Source organism: Pseudophryne corroboree, chromosome 6 (genome assembly GCF_028390025.1).
Source record: "Pseudophryne corroboree isolate aPseCor3 chromosome 6, aPseCor3.hap2, whole genome shotgun sequence".
Taxonomy (NCBI): domain Eukaryota; kingdom Metazoa; phylum Chordata; class Amphibia; order Anura; family Myobatrachidae; genus Pseudophryne; species Pseudophryne corroboree.
In genome coordinates this window covers 62,959,201-62,980,505 of record NC_086449.1, presented here as the reverse complement: position 1 = coordinate 62,980,505, position 21,305 = coordinate 62,959,201, and the positions used below count along the sequence as shown (strand labels likewise).

The following is a 21,305-nucleotide window of genomic DNA, read 5'->3' as shown; positions in this document are numbered from 1 at the left end:
ACCTTGAAAAAGGGACAATTCAGTCCCGAAACGTTGGATTTTTGCAGTAATCTTTAATACAAACCTTTATGACTATTTGAACAGTCTCTGAGTGCCGCTGAATTTCTACTATGCATTTGTAACTGGATTTTCTTCAGAGGGCACCAGGGCAGCTGCACCAATTGTGGGAGTGCCGGTCCAATTCTCATCTATATATATATATATATATATATATATATATAGTCTCATGTGCATACAGAAACTCCAGGGTTAAAACATAGACACATACAGCACACTGCCAAGTTTATAACAAATTTACACCCAGGGGTTTATTTACTAGGATTTGTGTTTCTGGCGAATCGGTAGGAGTTTGATCTCGGATTTTATCGGTCGTATTTTTCTGCAACTTTTTTAAATTATTTTCGGGTATTTACTAAGCTGTCGAGTTTTAGTTTTTCGTATTTTCCGATGTCAATGTTATTCATATTTTATATCCTCAATTTGTGACCGGATTAGTGTTTTCCGACCGAAGATGGGGTTTTTCCCCAGATTCGTAGTCTTCATTTGCGGCAGTGTTTTAATATGTTGCAGCTGCATTTCCACCTGTGCTTTTGTTTTTGTCACTCGAACATGATTGGTTTGTGTTTCAGATGTAGGAGTGTCTGAGCGGCACCATATAAATATGCCCCAAACCATCCAAACCTTGTTGGTTTAGTCAGAGCCGTCCCTAGCCAATTTGATGCACTAGGCAAAATTTTGTCTGGTGCCCCTAGCACCGACGCTAGTTCTGCATCTGACCCAGCAACATTTAGGCAGAAAGGCCCACCAGGGGGTTACCCTGTGGGCCAGTTCAACCCTGCATAATGGCACACAGTAATGCCCAAAATAAACATAATTCCAAAGAGTAATGACACTTACACATATATCCCACATTAGTAATGCCCATAATACACATAATTCCACACAGTGATGCACCTGACACATATGCCCCATATTATTGATGCCCATAATACACATAATGCCACACAGTAATTGCACCTTACACATACACCTTACATTAGTAATGCCCATAATACACATAATTCCACACAGTGATGCACCTGACACATATGCCCCACATAAGTATTTTTATAAAACGTAGTTTTGCTTGCTGGCATGCTTGCAGTCAGTGTGTGTGCCCATGCAGCTCCCTGGATCCGTGACTGCATTTTGTGAGATGGGGTGGCAGGATGGGTGGGTGCATGCTTGCACTCGCACCTATTAAAGGGGCACCCGTACAAGGGATGTGACCTCACAGGATATGCCATCCTGGCAGGGGAATTTTACGGCATGATCTTAGTAGGAAATAAAGTGTGAGGAGAACACTGCACATGTTATGTCCCTGCAGACACCTGGGGTTTGCACAGGGATAAGTGACACACACAGGATGGCACAAGCAGTATAGGTGATGTCAGATTTATGTGAAGCAGTATTCCAAATACACATGTTGTATCATAAGGAGCCATCCAGTAATAAGTTATAACTTTATATAGTCAATGAAAATGTCACAGGTCCAGGAACTGCAGATACTGGGCTTCTGCTGTCTGTCTGAGGTCTCACAAGTCAGGGGCATTTAAGGATGTCAGAGGGAGTTTAAAGAACCTTAAGGGAGAGTGTGCATTTTATTTGTCAAATGTAAACAGCAGTGTATACAAGTACTGATTGAATACATTTGGAAAGTAACGGTTAGTTTGCAGACTTTACCACCCAGCATGAGATACTGCAGGGACATGCTTGGATGCCCCTAGACATGCTTGGATGCCCTAGGCAAATGCTTAGCCTGCCTACAGCTAAGGCTGGCTCTGGGTTTAGTTAGTGGAGAGGTGAGAGTTTGTTTTCTGGAGTTGTTGAGTTGGTTGAGGATTTGGTGAGGTGTTGTGAGTTCTTAGTGCTGTATTGTGTTTGAAAGTAGTCTTGTCATTCTTGTTGTGTAGTTTGTTTGGAGTTTGTCTTATTTTTTGTCCTTGTCATTTTTTTAGTCTATTGTCAGTGTGTGTGTGTGTGTGTGTGTGTGTGTGTGTGTGTGTGTGTGTGTGTGTGTGTGTGTGTGTGTATCTGTGTGTGTGTGTTTGGTGTGTGGTGTGTAGTGGTAGTGGAATGAGTGTGTTTTTTTGTGTTTTTTTCTCAGTGCTAATTAGAGATGAGCGCCTGAAATTTTTCGGGTTTTGTGTTTTGGTTTTGGGTTCGGTTCCGCGGCCGTGTTTTGGGTTCGACCGCGTTTTGGCAAAACCTCACCAAATTTTTTTTGTCGGATTCGGGTGTGTTTTGGATTCGGGTGTTTTTTTCAAAAAACACTAAAAAACAGCTTAAATCATAGAATTTGGGGGTCATTTTGATCCCAAAGTATTATTAACCTCAAAAACCATAATTTACACTCATTTTCAGTCTATTCTGAATACTTCACACCTCACAATATTATTTTTAGTCCTAAAATTTGCACCGAGGTCGCTGTGTGAGTAAGATAAGCGACCCTAGTGGCCGACACAAACACCGGGCCCATCTAGGAGTGGCACTGCAGTGTCACGCAGGATGTCCCTTCCAAAAAACCCTCCCCAAACAGCACATGACGCAAAGAAAAAAAGAGGCGCAATGAGGTAGCTGTGTGAGTAAGATTAGCGACCCTAGTGGCCGACACAAACACCGGGCCCATCTAGGAGTGGCACTGCAGTGTCACGCAGGATGGCCCTTCCAAAAAACCCTCCCCAAACAGCACATGACGCAAAGAAAAAAAGAGGCGCAATGAGGTAGCTGTGTGGGTAAGATTAGCGACCCTAGTGGCCGACACAAACACCGGGCCCATCTAGGAGTGGCACTGCAGTGTCACGCAGGATGGCCCTTCCAAAAAACCCTCCCCAAACAGCACATGACGCAAAGAAAAAAAGAGGCGCAATGAGGTAGCTGTGTGAGTAAGATTAGCGACCCTAGTGGCCGACACAAACACCGGGCCCATCTAGGAGTGGCACTGCAGTGTCACGCAGGATGGCCCTTCCAAAAAACCCTCCCCAAACAGCACATGACGCAAAGAAAAAAAGAGGCGCAATGAGGTAGCTGTGTGGGTAAGATTAGCGACCCTAGTGGCCGACACAAACACCGGGCCCATCTAGGAGTGGCACTGCAGTGTCACGCAGGATGTCCCTTCCAAAAAACCCTCCCCAAACAGCACATGACGCAAAGAAAAAAAGAGGCGCAATGAGGTAGCTGTGTGAGTAAGATTAGCGACCCTAGTGGCCGACACAAACACCGGGCCCATCTAGGAGTGGCACTGCAGTGTCACGCAGGATGGCCCTTCCAAAAAACCCTCCCCAAACAGCACATGACGCAAAGAAAAAAAGAGGCGCAATGAGGTAGCTGTGTGAGTAAGATTAGCGACCCTAGTGGCCGACACAAACACCGGGCCCATCTAGGAGTGGCACTGCAGTGTCACGTAGGATGGCCCTTCCAAAAAACCCTCCCCAAACAGCACATGACGCAAAGAAAAATAAAAGAAAAAAGAGGTGCAAGATGGAATTGTCCTTGGGCCCTCCCACCCACCCTTATGTTGTATAAACAAAACAGGACATGCACACTTTAACCAACCCATCATTTCAGTGACAGGGTCTGCCACACGACTGTGACTGATATGACGGGTTGGTTTGGACCCCCCCAAAAAAAGAAGCAATTAATCTCTCCTTGCACAAACTGGCTCTACAGAGGCAAGATGTCCACCTCATCATCATCCTCCGATATATCACCGTGTACATCCCCCTCCTCACAGATTATCAATTCGTCCCCACTGGAATCCACCATCTCAGCTCCCTGTGTACTTTGTGGAGGCAATTGCTGCTGGTCAATGTCTCCGTGGAGGAATTGATTATAATTCATTTTAATGAACATCATCTTCTCCACATTTTCTGGATGTAACCTCGTACGCCGATTGCTGACAAGGTGAGCGGCGGCACTAAACACTCTTTCGGAGTACACACTTGTGGGAGGGCAACTTAGGTAGAATAAAGCCAGTTTGTGCAAGGGCCTCCAAATTGCCTCTTTTTCCTGCCAGTATAAGTACGGACTGTGTGACGTGCCTACTTGGATGCGGTCACTCATATAATCCTCCACCATTCTTTCAATGGTGAGAGAATCATATGCAGTGACAGTAGACGACATGTCCGTAATCGTTGTCAGGTCCTTCAGTCCGGACCAGATGTCAGCATCAGCAGTCGCTCCAGACTGCCCTGCATCACCGCCAGCGGGTGGGCTCGGAATTCTGAGCCTTTTCCTCGCACCCCCAGTTGCGGGAGAATGTGAAGGAGGAGATGTTGACAGGTCGCGTTCCGCTTGACTTGACAATTTTCTCACCAGCAGGTCTTTCAACCCCAGCAGACTTGTGTCTGCCGGAAAGAGAGATACAACGTAGGTTTTAAATCTAGGATCGAGCACGGTGGCCAAAATGTAGTGCTCTGATTTCAACAGATTGACCACCCGTGAATCCTGGTTAAGCGAATGAAGGCCTCCATCCACAAGTCCCACATGCCTAGCGGAATCGCTCTGTCTTAGCTCCTCCTTCAATGTCTCCAGCTTCTTCTGCAAAAGCCTGATGAGGGGAATGACCTGACTCAGGCTGGCAGTGTCTGAACTGACTTCACGTGTGGCAAGTTCAAAGGGCATCAGAACCTTGCACAACGTTGAAATCATTTTCCACTGCGCTTGAGACAGGTGCATTCCACCTCCTATATCGTGCTCAATTGTATAGGCTTGAATGGCCTTTTGCTGCTCCTCCAACCTCTGAAGCATATAGAGGGTTGAATTCCACCTCGTTACCACTTCTTGCTTCAGATGATGGCAGGGCAGGTTCAGTAGTTTTTGGTGGTGCTCCAGTCTTCTGTACGTGGTGCCTGTACGCCGAAAGTGTCCCGCAATTCTTCTGGCCACCGACAGCATCTCTTGCACGCCCCTGTCGTTTTTTAAATAAATCTGCACCACCAAATTCAAGGTATGTGCAAAACATGGGACGTGCTGGAATTTGCCCATATTTAATGCACACACAATATTGCTGGCGTTGTCCGATGCCACAAATCCACAGGAGAGTCCAATTGGGGTAAGCCATTCCGCGATGATCTTCCTCAGTTGCCGTAAGAGGTTTTCAGCTGTGTGCGTATTCTGGAAACCGGTGATACAAAGCGTAGCCTGCCTAGGAAAGAGTTGGCGTTTGCGAGATGCTGCTACTGGTGCCGCCGCTGCTGTTCTTGCGGCGGGAGTCCATACATCTACCCAGTGGGCTGTCACAGTCATATAGTCCTGACCCTGCCCTGCTCCACTTGTCCACATGTCCGTGGTTAAGTGGACATTGGGTACAGCTGCATTTTTTAGGACACTGGTGACTCTTTTTCTGAGGTCTGTGTAAATTTTCGGTATCGCCTGCCTAGAGAAATGGAACCTAGATGGTATTTGGTACCGGGGACACAGTACCTCCAACAAGTCTCTAGTTGGCTCTGCAGTAATGATGGATACCGGAACCACGGTTCTCACCACCCAGGATGCCAAGGCCTCAGTTATCCGCTTTGCAGTAGGATGACTGCTGTGATATTTAATCTTCCTCGCAAAGGACTGTTGGACAGTCAATTGCTTGGTGGAAGTAGTAAAAGTGGTCTTACGACTTCCCCTCTGGGATGACCATCGACTCCCAGCAGCAACAACAGCAGCGCCAGCAGCAGAAGGCGTTACACGCAAGGATGCATCGGAGGAATCCCAGGCAGGAGAGGAATCGTCAGAATTGCCAGTGACATGGCCTGCAGGACTATTGGCATTCCTAGGGAAGGAGGAAATTGACACTGAGGGAGTTGGTGGGGTGGTTTGCGTGAGCTTGGTTACAAGAGGAAGGGATTTACTGGTCAGTGGACTGCTTCCGCTGTCACCCAAAGTTTTTGAACTTGTCACTGACTTATTATGAATGCGCTGCAGGTGACGTATAAGGGAGGATGTTCCGAGGTGGTTAACGTCCTTACCCCTACTTATTACAGCTTGACAAAGGGAACACACGGCTTGACACCTGTTGTCCGCATTTCTGTTGAAATACCTCCACACCGAAGAGCTGATTTTTTTGGTATTTTCACCTGGCATGTCAACGGCCATATTCCTCCCACGGACAACAGGTGTCTCCCCGGGTGCCTGACTTAAACAAACCACCTCACCATCAGAATCCTCCTGGTCAATTTCCTCCCCAGCGCCAGCAACACCCATATCCTCCTCATCCTGGTGTACTTCAACACTGACATCTTCAATCTGACTATCAGGAACTGGACTGCGGGTGCTCCTTCCAGCACTTGCAGGGGGCGTGCAAATGGTGGAAGGCGCATGCTCTTCACGTCCAGTGTTGGGAAGGTCAGGCATCGCAACCGACACAATTGGACTCTCCTTGTGGATTTGGGATTTCGAAGAATGCACAGTTCTTTGCTGTGCTGCTTTTGCCAGCTTGAGTCTTTTCATTTTTCTAGCGAGAGGCTGATTGCTTCCATCCTCATGTGAAGCTGAACCACTAGCCATGAACATAGGCCAGGGCCTCAGCCGTTCCTTGCCACTCCGTGTGGTAAATGGCATATTGGCAAGTTTACGCTTCTCCTCCGACAATTTTATTTTAGGTTTTGGAGTCCTTTTTTTTCTGATATTTGGTGTTTTGGATTTGACATGCTCTGTACTATGACATTGGGCATCGGCCTTGGCAGACGACGTTGCTGGCATTTCATCGTCTCGGCCATGACTAGTGGCAGCAGCTTCAGCACGAGGTGGAAGTGGATCTTGATCTTTCCCTAATTTTGGAACCTCAACATTTTTGTTCTCCATATTTTAATAGGCACAACTAAAAGGCACCTCAGGTAAACAATGGACATGGATACTAGTATACAATTATGGACGGACTGCCGAGTGCAGACACAGAGGTAGCCACAGCCGTGAACTACCGTACTGTACTGTGTCTGCTGCTAATATAGACTGGTTGATAAAGAGATGTCGTAGTATGTATGTATAAAGAAGAAAGAAAAAAAAACCACGGTTAGGTGGTATACAATTATGGACGGACTGCCGAGTGCCGACACAGAGGTAGCCACAGCCGTGAACTACCGTACTGTACTGTGTCTGCTGCTAATATAGACTGGTTGATAAAGAGATGTCGTAGTATGTATGTATAAAGAAGAAAGAAAAAAAAAACCACGGGTAGGTGGTATACAATTATGGATGGACTGCCGAGTGCCGACACAGAGGTAGCCACAGCCGTGAACTACCGTACTGTACTGTGTCTGCTGCTAATATAGACTGGTTGATAAAGAGATGTCGTAGTATGTATGTATAAAGAAGAAAGAAAAAAAAACACGGTTAGGTGGTATACAATTATGGACGGACTGCCGAGTGCCGACACAGAGGTAGCCACAGCCGTGAACTACCGTACTGTACTGTGTCTGCTGCTAATATAGACTGGTTGATAAAGAGATGTCGTAGTATGTATGTATAAAGAAGAAAGAAAAAAAAACCACGGGTAGGTGGTATACAATTATGGACGGACTGCCGAGTGCCGACACAGAGGTAGCCACAGCCGTGAACTACCGTACTGTACTGTGTCTGCTGCTAATATAGACTGGTTGATAAAGAGATGTAGTAGTATGTATGTATAAAGAAGAAAGAAAAAAAAAACACGGGTAGGTGGTATACAATTATGGATGGACTGCCGAGTGCCGACACAGAGGTAGCCACAGCCGTGAACTACCGTACTGTACTGTGTCTGCTGCTAATATAGACTGGTTGATAAAGAGATGTAGTAGTATGTATGTATAAAGAAGAAAGAAAAAAAAACCACGGGTAGGTGGTATACAATTATGGATGGACTGCCGAGTGCCGACACAGAGGTAGCTACAGCCGTGAACTACCGTACTGTGTCTGCTGCGACTGGATGATAAATAATGATATAAAAAATATATATATATCACTACTGCAGCCGGACAGGTATATATATTATATAATGACGGACCTGCTGGACACTGTCTGTCAGCAGAATGAGTTTTTTATAGAACAAAAAAAAAACACCACACAAGTGAAGTCACACGACGAGTGTTTAACTTTTTCAGGCAATCACAATATAGTATACTACTAACTATACTGGTGGTCAGTGTGGTCAGGTCACTGGTCAGTCACACTGGCAGTGGCACTCCTGCAGCAAAAGTGTGCACTGTTTAATTTTAATATAATATTATGTACTCCTGGCTCCTGCTATTACCTATAACTGGCACTGCAGTGCTCCCCAGTCTCCCCCACAATTATAAGCTGTGTGAGCTGAGCACAGTCAGATATATAATATATACATAGATGATGCAGCACACTGGGCTGAGCAGTGCACACAGATATGGTATGTGACTGAGTCACTGTGTGTATCGTTTTTTTCAGGCAGAGAACGGATATATTAAATAAAACAACTGCACTGTCTGGTGGTCACTGTGGTCAGTCACTAAACTCTGCACTCTCTTCTACAGTATCAGCCTCAGGTCAATCTCTCTCTCCTAATCTAAACGGAGAGGACGCCAGCCACGTCCTCTCCCTATCAATCTCAATGCACGTGTGAAAATGGCGGCGACGCGCGGCTCCTTATATAGAATCCGAGTCTCGCGAGAATCCGACAGCGTCATGATGACGTTCGGGCGCGCTCGGGTTAACCGAGCAAGGCAGGAGGATCCGAGTCTGCTCGGACCCGTGAAAAAAAACATGAAGTTCGGGCGGGTTCGGATTCAGAGGAACCGAACCCGCTCATCTCTAGTGCTAATTGCTGTTTGTCTTTAGTATGTAAGACTCAGAGGTGGAGGAGGTGAGTGCAGTGGAGGGGGTGAGTGAGAAGGAGGAGGTGAGTGAGGTGGAGGGGGTGAGTGACAGTGAGGAGGTGAGTGTGGTGCAGAAGGTTAGTGATAGGGAGGAGGTTAGTGAGGTGGGTGAGGTTGCTGCTGCATCCTCTAGTGACAGTGATAGTGATGCAGCTCCGCAGCCATGCACCACTACTAAGACTGGCCGCAATGTTAAATTTGGTTATGCAGAGAATGTGGCTTTGGTGCGTGAGCTGATGAAATATCATCATCAGCTGTTTGGGCATGAGTCAGCAAAGGTCACATCACGCAAGAAGAGTGTCTTGTGGGGCAAAGTGGTTGTGGCTGTCAACATTGAGGGTGTTGGCAGCGAACAGAGGACACGTGCCGCAAACGCTTTTATGATATAACGCGGCGTGTGAAGGTGAAAATGGCCAAGGAGGTGAAGTCTGCTTGACAGACAGGTGGGGGACATTCCTTTATCACCAAATATCTTGAGAACGAGGAGCCCATGAGGAGCCTAATTCCTCTTGAATTTGTCAGGGCTACTTATGTCCAGGATTCGGATCAGACCAGGCAGGATGGTGAGTTATTTTTTTAAATATATTTTGGCATTTCTTTGTGCATTTGTAACTGTTAAAAACATAACATCTTCTATTTACTGTATTTGTTTGTGTAAGTAACTTTATGCATTTCTGTTTAGTTGTTGTGGTTTTCTTTGCACACCGATTGGAGTGTGCATATTTAATTTTTGTGTTGAAACTCATAATAACATTACTGCATTTGCTTGTTTATGTTGATTGGCTCTGTTTTCATACTGTAGACTTTTTTGTGTGGCTCATGAGGCAGAGCCACTTACTCTTTGTATTGTAAATTTGTCTGCAAACGTCAAATGTTTGTCTTGCATTAAAAATTAGCTGATGGTGTCTTTTTGTGGATTGAGTGTGTTTTTGGTGTTTTTCAGGTGCTTGTCGTTATTTGGTGGTGATGTTCACTTTACTTGCCATGTGACAAAAGTACTCTTTTTTGGTTTGAGGACAATATGTTTACCATTTAGTGCTAATATTTGTTTATTAAATATTTTTTTCATTCATTTTTTGGGGATGTAATAGGTTTTTTGGGGGTGTAAAAGTGTTTGTGGACTTGAACACATCATACTGTTTTGTTTCTGCCTACATTAATTATTTTACACTCCACATTCTGTATAAACTTAATTGGTATTTGTAGTGTTGTGTGTTAATGTATGTGTTTTTTGTGTGATACTATTAGTGCTTAAACATTAGGCTGGTTGGAAATGTGAGCTAAGCACATGGCCCAATTATGTGGATTTTGCTTTTGGTTTGGTGACAAAGTACATACAATACACACTTTAACAAACGTTGATGCAATTTTATTTTCTAAAATGTGTATTTACTGAAGAAATAAACCAAAGATAATGATGTTCAAATTTAAATTACACAGTATTATAAAAAAACACGCTTGTCATATCTTCATAGTGTCCAATAATAAAAATATACATTATGTTAAGAACTTACCATTGATAACGGTATTTCTCCTCTGTCCACAGGTTCCACAGGATAACAATGGGATATTATGTGACAGCGGATTGGCACCAAACGATCACAAGCTTTCAGTCCTCCCAGGCGTCAACGGGCTCATCCATATATCCCCACCCACTGGCTCAGGCAAATCAGTTGGATTCCAAAGCATTTAGACAGGAGCATTATGTAGAGAAGAACACACATGCACACCCTTCCATACAAGAGGGAAGAGGTTTAGTGAGTATGAAGAGCCTCAAATCAGGTGCGTCAGGGTGGGATCCCCGTGGAACCTGTGGACATAGGAGAAATACCGTTATCAATGGTAAGTTCTTACCATAACGTATATTTTTCCAGCAGGGTCCACAGGTTATCCAGAGGATAACAATGGGATTTCCCAAAGCAATTTCTAGTGGTGGGGATGCTCCTGATTGGACAGGAGAACCTTACGCCCGAATTCAGCATCATGAGAGGCAAAAGTATCCAAGGCATAATGTCTAATGAATGTGTTAATGGAAGACCATGGGGCTGCCTTACAAATCTGTTCTGCTGAAGCACCATGTTGTGCTGCCCACGAAGGACCTACCTTACGAGTAGAGTGAGCAGAGACATTAGCTGGAACAGGGAGATCAGCTCAAAATATGCTTCTGAAATCATCATTCGAAGCCATCTTGCCTGTGAAATCCATAGAGAATGAAGAGAGAATTGGTTTTTCTGATGGCACTGGTACGATCTACATAGATTCTTAATGCGCGGACTACGTCCAGCGATGCTTCTCCTGCAGAAAGTCCCGATACTTGAAAAGCCGGGACTACAATCTCTTCATTAAGATGAAATTTAGATACCACCTTAGGAAGATAACCAGACCTAGTTCTGAGAACTGCTTTATCTTGATAAAAAAATCAGAAAAGTAGATTTATATGACAGCGCTCCTAAATCTGACACTCTTCTAGCTGATGCCATAGTCAGTAGAAAGAGAACTTTAGCTGTCAACCATTTAAGATCCACTTTATTAAGTGGTTCAAATGGAGCAACTTGAAGGGCTTTGAGAACCAGACTTCCAAGGCTCTGCAGGAGGAACAAAAGGAGGTCGAATGTGCAGCATTCCCTGGAAAAAAGTACGCACATCCTGTAAATTTGCAATTTTCTTTTGAAACCATACAGTTAATGCTGATACTTGAACTCTCAAGGATGCCACTTTCAAACCCTTTTCCATTCCTGCCTGAAGGAAACCTTAGACCCTAGATACTCTGAAAGATTTTGGGCCCTACCTTCTTTCACTGCACCAATTAATATAGGCCTGCCATATTCGGTGATAAATGCGAGCTGAGGAAGGTTTCCTTGTTCTGAGCATAGTTTGAATTACCTGTTGTGAGAATCCTCTAGACTTCAGGAGAGAGGTTTCAATAGCCACGCCATCTAAGACAGCCGATGCAGATGTCTGCGATAACAAGGACCCTGCATCAGTATATCTAGACGTTGAGAGAGCAGAATTGGAGCATCCATCGACATCCTCTTCAGATCTATGTACCAATGCCTTCTGGGCCAATCCGGAGCTATTAGAATCACGGCACTGTTTGCTTGTTTTATTTTCCTCACCACCCTGGGTAGTAGGATGATCAGAGGAAACACATAAGCCAGATGAAAGTCCCATTCCAATGACAGGGCGTCCACAAAGATCACTCCAGGATCCTTTGTTCTTGACCTGTATGCTGGTACTTTGTTGTTCAGATGGGATGCCATGAGATCTATCTCTGGTAAACCCCACTTGTCTACCAGAGTCTGAAAGACTTCTGCGTGTAGAGCCCATTCGCTTGCCTGAATGGTGTGTCGACTGAGACAGTCCGCTTCCCAGTTTAGGACTCCCGGAACTAATAATGCAGACAATGCTGGAAGACGGATTTCTGCCCATTTTAGGTTGTTAAACAGGATGAGAGGGAGTTCCAGAAATCCCATGTTGATTGAAAAATTACAAGAAAGTTATTCTGTTAATGACAGAGTCACTGGTTTGCTGGTGAAGCAGATTATTGGTGCTGCTTTTCCTATTGCTCTGCAAAGTGCTATATACTTATCCGCGGTTCTACTGACCGGAAGTTCGGAACACCGGAACCGGAAATGATGCGCGTTTCGCTCAGGAGAGCTTGTTCACTGGTCGCCGTGGGATTCAGATCAGACAACGCATGTTTCCTGGTGTCACAAGGTACGATGTACTTACCTGCGGTCAAACCACACTGAGTATGCCCAACCTCGTCTGATCTTGGAAGCCAAGCACTGTGGACCAGGTCAGTACCTGGGTGGGGAACCACCAGAGAATACCTGGTACCGCGGGTATTTTTATCCAAACAAAGGACATAGGACCCAGAACCAAGCATCACTACATATTTCCCCCAGCTAGTACTTCATTAGTGAATTGGTTAGAGCCCGGAGTACTTTCTTTCTTCCTGTTATATTTCTATTATAGCTTATATTGCAACAATTCAGGAAGATGAGATCAATCCTCACCATAAGACATATTTTTGCTCAATGAGCCACAACGCCAGTATTTCCAATACTGATACTTTTTGATGTTTATTTAGATTTTGTTATATATTGTCTTTTATTATTCTTTGTCGCCTCTCAGCTATTATTTTAGGAGGCACATAAATAAAAGTTATATTTTAATCTAATAACATTACACATTTTTTGCAATTCATAATCACAAGTGTGCCCCAGAAGAGACACGTAGTCTTTCTTCTTTCTTTTGGTTCCGGTACTAAACGGTAACCATTCCCCCAATTTTCTCAAGTAGTTTACTGAACTATTTTCTGGGAGCACCGCCAACCCAGTGCCGAACCCTAATTGCTTATTGGGTATATGGCCATATATTGGTTTATTTTAGAGCTATAGCGTTAATAATATAATTTTTGGATATCAACTGTACATATTGAGTGATCCTGTGCTGACTCAACCAACCATTTTCCTAAAACCTCAGTAAGGCCCCAAGCTTTCTATTTTAAACTTAAATGTATGTTTGTATATACACTTAATAAATTGTGTTTTAAATATCTCTTAACGTTATTCTATTTTTGCACATTGCATACTACTGATATCACTGAGAGTATGGTTTCCAGAAACCAGAATCTACTGTGAATATAGAAAAAGCTATATTGGGCAAACAAAGTATAACTTTTTGCCTCAATTCATGGTACTGTACATGTGCATCCTTCTATTTGCTTGAATTCACTGTGGAAGTTCTCCATTATTGCACTAGGGGGTGCTCTTTTGTCACTGTTGTTTGTTTGTATCCATATAAAGAGCCTAGCTGATGCACTTCTGGGTATTGCATTCCACCGCTACCTGGCAACTGTCCGTATGCATTCCAAACCATCCCACGGATACTTCCTGGAACTTCCAATAAGCCTCACCTATTGAAGTGGATCCCGCAGTCACCAGCGATGCCACACAAGGAATATCCCAGGATTGCCTGTAGGGGGAGCATACATTATAAAAAAAACAATATAATAACCAACATTAAAATGTAAAAATATATATTAGCTAAAGCTAAGTGTATTTGCTCTGTACATTTGTACTTTGTGGTGTTGGCATGACAAAGGGGGTTCTACTCCAATACACCCAGTTTTTGCATCAGATGTTCATCTCAGAGTGCCATTCCTGTGATTACTGTGTGTCTGTATATATGAACTGAGCACCGGGACATGCTGTGTTTTCTATACTGAATGCTGGCATATGTTGGATATATATATATATATATATATATGGTGTGTAATGAGGCGGCACTCTGGAGACTTTTTATGTTGTTTTATTATAGTGTCTACGTTTCGGGGATGCAGCCCCTTCGTCAGGATAAATGTGTACAATAAACATATAGTGGTTAAATACCTTTGTGAATTCTGTAACACCCGCCGCCTCCAACCGCGTCGCCCGGTTTCCAGTCGCGTCCTCCCGCTCCCGCCGAAAGTGACGTCACGCTGGCCCGTCCAGCGTACGCGTTGTGGCTGAGGAAGAGAAACCATGGAGACATGTAAACAATATGTCTGCCTCCATAGATCACTATACTGAAATGCAATTATAAAAAATCTTAAGGCAGCAAATACAGTGCACAGAAACATTAATTATGACGATCTGATATACTCAAAAACATACATTAATATCAATCAGAATTAATCAGAGTGAAAATTGTGAAGACAAAAAAGCTAAAACAATGCTGCCATATATGTGTGATTAGACCAATCTTGCCTGTACTATAAATAAAATTAAATTCCTTTCGCTGACAATTACTACCATCAATGTTAGGGTGTCCTACTTGATACCAGAGGTTTAATTAACTATTAATACCATCATCATACAATATATCTACTATAACCCACAATTTAACGGGCAACATACCCTCTTAATGGCCTGCCTTATTTTTCATAAAAAACACTTTAGGTTAAGAGCTTCATTTAGCCCTTTTGGGGCAAGTGTATTTTTTTCTAGCATTGTTAGAATTTTCCTTAACCCACAACTATTTCTTATATGATAAAACATTTTATTTGCAGCGCACGGGATGCGCAATGGGATCGGCGGTGGCGCCATCCTTTGCCAACTCATATATGTGGGAGGTGGAGTGTGACTTATTCTTACAAAACAGGGTCATTTCAGATAGGATGAGTCTGTATTGTTGATATATAGATGCCATCCTTATCTTTTGGAAAGGCAATCAGTCTGACTTAGAAACATTAGTGCAGACGCACAACGCATCAGATAGTCCAATTAAATTGACTGTGACAATTGGTGCTAAAACCATCAATTTTCTATATGTCTGTATTACCATTGAGAATAGAATGATCAACACGTCGCTGTTTGTGAAACCCACAGACAGATACAATGTGTTGAAATATGACAGCTCTCATTCTAAATCCACAGTCCGCAGTTTACCGTTCTCTCAATTCTTGAGAGTGTGCCGCATTACTTCTAAACCACAGGAAAAAGATCAAGCATGACATAACATGACATTAAAATTTCTGGAGCAGGGCTATCCCATTAAACTGTTGAAAGCAGCAAGGAAGAAAGCCCTAAATTGTTCAAGAGAACAATTATTAGAACCAAAACCTCAAAAACAGTTACAGGGAAGTTTCCCCTGGGTCACTAGATTCAATACCAGTAGTCATCAGTTAACCAAGAGGACTAAACAAATCTGGCCCATAGTGGCTATGGATAAAGGGTTAGGTGATGTGTTTCAATCTAAATTACTGCCGAGTTATTCCAGAAATTGTAGTATACGAGACATTGTCGTAAAAACTGACATATCTCAGCTTAATACCCCAAAAGAACATTTTCTAAGCAAAAAAGCAGGGTGCTATTGGTGCAGTGGGTGCACCACATGCAGCTACATGACACCGGGCACAAAATTCTTGCATCCTCACACGGGGAAATCATATACTATCAAACATTTTTTGTCATGTGAATCGAAATTTGTGGTTTATCTATTGACATGCCCTTGTGGCCTATCATATGTAGGCAAGACGGACTGCACTTTTGAGATCAGAATGGCGCAACACAGATATGCCATTCGCAAAGCCATAAAAATAGGGGATAGTGATCAACCAGTTGCCCGTCATTTTGCTAAAAAGCCACATAACATGGCCACATTGCGGTACAAAATCATTGATCAGGTCCCCAAATCCCTAAGGGGTGGGGACAGATCTAAAAAAACTGTTACAACTAGATTCACGCTGGATACATGTATTAAATACACTTGTCCCAAAAGGGCTAAATGAAGCTCTTAACCTAAGGTGTTTTTTATGAAAAATAAGGCAGGCCATTAAGAGGGTATGTTGCCTGTTAAATTGTGGGGTATAGTAGATATATTGTATGATGATGGTATTAATAGTTAATTAAAACTCTGGTATCAAGTAGGGCACCCTAACATTGATGGTAGTAATTGTCAGCGAAAGGAATTTTATTTTATTTATAGCACAGGCCAGGTTGGTCTAATCAGGCAGCATTGTTTTAGCTTTTTTGTCTTCACAATTTTCACTCTGATTAATTCTGATTGATATTAATGTATGTTTTTGAGTATATCAGATCGTCTTAATTAATGTTTTTGTGCACTGTATTTGCTGCCTTAAGATTTGTATAATTGCATTTCAGTATAGTGATCTATGGAGGCAGACATATTGTTTACATGTATCCATGGTTTCTCTTCCTCAGCCACAATGCATACGCTGGACGGGCCAGCATGACGTCACTTCCGGCAGGAACGGGAGGACGCGACCGGAAACCGGGCGACGCGGTTGGAGGCGGCGGGTGTTACAGAATTCACAAAGGTATTTAAGCACTATATGTTTATTGTACACATTTATCCTGATGAAGGGGCTGCGTCCCCGAAACGTAGACACTATAATAAAACAACATAAAAAGTCTCCGGAGTGCCGCCTCATTACACGCCATATATCTCAGAGGATTGCCTCTACGAGGAGGGCACCGGTAGCAGATTTACAGATGCGGAGGGGGCCGCTGGAGTGCCGGGTCATTCTGTAAGGTTTTATATATATATATATATATATATATATATATATTTTAAGGTGCATACACACGGTGCAAATTTCCATGCGATATGGACTGTATAGTGCATGGAAACATAGTGCATATCGCATGGTGTGTATAAGCTTGTAAAGCAGATTCGTGTTCTCGCGGTGTCAGCATCACAATAAAATATAGTGGGTACAGGCAGGCCCAATACTGAATACATGCACAATATAGTCAGTATTGTCCGTTAGCCTGCCTCGCACCATGTGTACGCACCTTTAGTCTCAATCTTAAAGTCGGTACACACTAGTTAATGTGCTCCATGAGTGACATTGCTTAGTGTCCCTCTCCCAGCCAGGGCCAGCCAAATGGACATACACACTGAGCAATATTGCTATCAATCTTTCACAGTGACATTATGCCGCGGCCGGGCCGTGTATGCAAATTTGGGTGTTAAGTCCAAATTGAGATGCTTTGGCCAGGCGACAGCGAGCCTCATTAATGAGGCGCAGGGCCACACATCGCTGTGTACACTCTGGGCAATATAGTAAAAGATATCGCTCAGGAAGGGTCAAAATGAGCGACATAATTTACTATATCGACTAGTGTCTACAGGCCTTCAGTCTTAATCTACTTTTAGTTGAAGAAAGGTTCTAGAAATTTAGGTTTAGTGTTTTGATGTAGCTAAGGACAAAGTGTGTAGTGCAAAAATCCGGACTACTTGCCACAATTTGACAATATAAATGTGAAATATTAACTGACAAAGCCACAGGTTCCCAAACATGTTCCTCAAGTGGACACTTACTGCAAGTCTATGCCTACTTTCTCCCATTTACTTCCTGGCTCTGGGACAGCAGACATACTCTGCTATTCTGGCTACTGATAAAGACATCTGGGAACTTCCACAGACATCTGTAAGCTCTGGCAGCAGGGTGCAAAGAACATGGAACACTGTAGACCTTAGCAATCTGCTGCCACATACCATTGTCTGTTATTCCAGGCAATCTTTAGCACATGTGACCTCTGACCATGGGTGCATAATGTTCCATCCTCTGATAACTTACCAGGGTATGTGACTTCTGACCTCCGAGTGCATATCTTCTGTGCAGTAATGTTTTGTGGGTTTCCTGAAAGGTGGCACTTGCAGGTTGGGACTGGCCTGTCTTCACAGCAGGTATCAATATGAAGTAGCATTGTTCTTTTACAACAACATTGTTTATTTGGTAACATATTTTCATTTGACCATCTGTACAATATTTGAATTATTGTGTTCTGCAAAGTGTTTCATTTTTAACAGAATCAACTTGGGTGAAGCTGCCCTGCATGGTCACTGTGTGCAATTGTCTGTTATCTGTAAATGCATTAAAAATCCACAAACTTTCATTTATACACATTGAGGAAGTTATACAAATTGGTGCTGTGGTTAAGGGTAGGAAAAACTGTCATATTGGAGAGAAGTTAAATGGCACTGATCAGACTTACCCGTTTACTCTGCACTGTGACCTGGGTCCTTCCCAGGACCAACCCTGTGAGCTAGACAGGTTGGATTCCCGAGTCACATGACCTGTGTTAACCCTTTCTTACTGAGCCACTCCCGGATTATCACGGCAATAACCACAGTTTTAGCATCTGTGGAATAGGGGTATTATAGTATGTATCCATCTTAACTGGCTAAGAATTATTGGGTATACAATGCAAATTATTGCACCACTTGCCCCAGCTCCATTCTTTTATTTGTATAACATTTTCATACCTATCTGTCAGTTTCCTTAATACATTTTACAGCATGTTCTAATAGTTTACTGATATCATTTAACATGGATGAATTTCCTTTTATGAAAATGAGAAAACATTTTTTTAAACCAATGCACTACACCAAGATAACTGCTATTCTCTCTCCTGTGTGTTGTATACCAGTGTATTAGGTATCAGTAGTACTACCCCTTATACCATGATAGTGACAAATTATATTCACAAATAAATAATCATTTCAGGCTATTTAGGGAGTTTTATTATACAAATTGTTTATTACATTGCACTGGTACACATGATCAGCGACAGATGTTTCTCCTCCCCGGTCTGTAACAAGACTGGTTTATATAAAACACTTCTCACATTCAAAAAGAGAAACATTTCCTATTGTAACCATATTGCAGTGCTACAAGGTAACTTACTTATGAAACACATGCTACATTCAGGCCCTCAGAATTACTACTCATGTGATTAATACACGTTATATTTCCAGTAAAACACTTGCTGCTTTCAGTGGCTGATTCAGATGTGTAAGGAATTATTCAGCCGCAGGGAAGTGGATGTGCAATTCTGTACAAATAACATTGAAACACAGCAGGAGGCATCTGTAAGAGATAGACACCTCCTGCATGCATCTGCAAGATCCCAGTGCTGTATCTGAGGTGATGTATCAGGTTCAATATAGAAAAATGTAAAGTTATGCACCTTGGGACTACGAACAATCGGGCAGCCTATAAAATAAATGGGGAAATTGTAGGGGAGATAGTAGTGGAGAAATATTTGGGGGTGCTCATTGATAATAGACTTAGTAGCCAATCCCAATGTCAAAGTGCAGCAACAAAGGCAAATAAGGTATTAGGATGCATAAAACAGGGAATGGAGACAAGGGATGTGAGTGTAATCCTGCCACTATACAAATCATTGGTACGGCCACATCTTGAATATTGTGTACAGTTCTCGGCAGTGCACTATAAAAAAGATATCTTGGAACTACAAAGGCTTCAGAGGCGAGCCATCATTCTAATCAAGGGGTTAGAGGCACTGGACTATGAGGAAAGGCTTACTAGGTTAGATATGTTTACACTCGAAAAAAGAGGCATCTAAGAAGAGACATAATTAAAATGTACAGGTATATAAAGGGACAATACCAGGATCTATCAGGTGATTTGTTTATCAAAAAGGCTCTACACAGTACATGTGGGCACTCTCTGAGTTTGGAGGAGAGAAATGTTCCTTCACAGTAAGGGCAGTAAACATTTGGAATTCTCTGCCAGAGAAAGTAGTAATGGCGGACTCAGTTAATATGTTTAAAAATGGATTAGATGAATTGCTAGATGAACAAAATATCCAAGGATATAGCATTTAAAGGAAGAGAATGTTAGTAAAAGCATGAACTATAGCTGTTATTTAGAACTATAAACATAATTTAATCTGGGTCATTATAGTTAACAAGTTATAAACTGAGTAGTGTAAGAATTATAATACAGGTTGAACTCGATGGACATTTTGTTTTTTTTCAACCTTATCTACTATGTTACTATGTCAATTGTAATCACTGGTCAAGACTCACAATGTTTGCATACCATGGTCTGTCTGTCTAATCTGAAGCCTCCTCAGACTGGCCGTAGAATGCGGAAACCCAGGTCCATGAAGTCTGCATCCAAAGAAGCAAACCCTAAACCACCCCCATTGTAAAAACAGTGCCAGTTGCTGCCCCCTAAATTCCACAGCATGTCATCCTGCTGTGGTGCCAGGGGGCTGCGAGATATATCACATGACCCAATCTGCACATACATAGAACAGGTCTTGTGCATGTGCAGACTCCCAAACATCAGATTTGTCTATAAACCACAGGGTTTATGTACAAAGCTGAATTAGGTCCTCAGACATTTATATGCTTCTTAATCTGATGTCTAACAAGACTTGACTTACATAGAAAACACTTGCTGCATTCAGAACATGTAAATGGTTTCTCTCCTGTGTGAATCCTCTGATGTATAACAAGAGATGATTTTCGGGAAAAACATTTGCTGCATTCAGAACATGTAAATGGTTTCTCTCCAGTGTGAATACTCTGATGTGCCACAAGATGTGACTTGCAGAGAAAACATTGGCGGCATTCAGAACATGTAAATGGTTTCTCTCCTGTGTGAAGCCTCTGATGTTGCACAAGATTTGACTTGCAGAGAAAACATTGGCTGCATTCTGAACATGTATATGGTTTCTCTCCTGTGTGACTCCTCTGATGCATAACAAGAGATGACTTTTGGGGAAAACTTTTGCTGCACTCAGAACAGATAAATGGTTTCTCTCCTGTATGATTCCTCTGATGTATGAGAAGCTGTGATTTATATGTAAAGCATTTGTCACACTCAGAGCACAGATGTGGTTTCTCTCCTGTGAGACTCATCATGTATTAGATGAGAAACAAATTAGCTGCTGAAAGTTTCTGCTTATCAGAAAGTTAAAATCACTTTAGTAAATTCTCCAAAGGTATAAGAAGAAATGATGCCTGTAGTTGTCTTGATTAGCTATCAATGTTCCTTTCCACAATGTATAGCAATATTCTCAGCGGAAATCGTGCACATTTGTCCTGTAAGAAAAAAAGTTTATATGAAAAAGCATAAAGGTTACTGGGGTAATTCTACTTTTACAGTAATAGTTTTTTGTTTGG

General features: G+C 42.8%; 1 protein-coding gene and 1 pseudogene across 1 annotated transcript in view; one reads left to right on the top strand and one right to left on the bottom strand.

Annotated features, from left to right (window-relative positions):
* Positions 1–21,041, bottom strand: part of LOC134934250 (zinc finger protein 84-like) — a 42,509-nt gene extending 21,468 nt beyond the window's left edge. Inside the window, exons 1-2 of the mRNA XM_063929727.1 lie at positions 20,550–21,041; positions 11,131–11,147 (exon numbers count right to left, since the gene is read on the bottom strand). Of these exons, the coding sequence (XP_063785797.1) occupies positions 11,131–11,147; positions 20,550–21,041 (509 nt within the window). The remainder of the gene's footprint in view (positions 1–11,130; positions 11,148–20,549) is intronic.
* Positions 12,583–12,700, top strand: LOC134937661 (5S ribosomal RNA; annotated as a pseudogene).
* Positions 21,042–21,305: the final 264 nt, after the last annotated feature.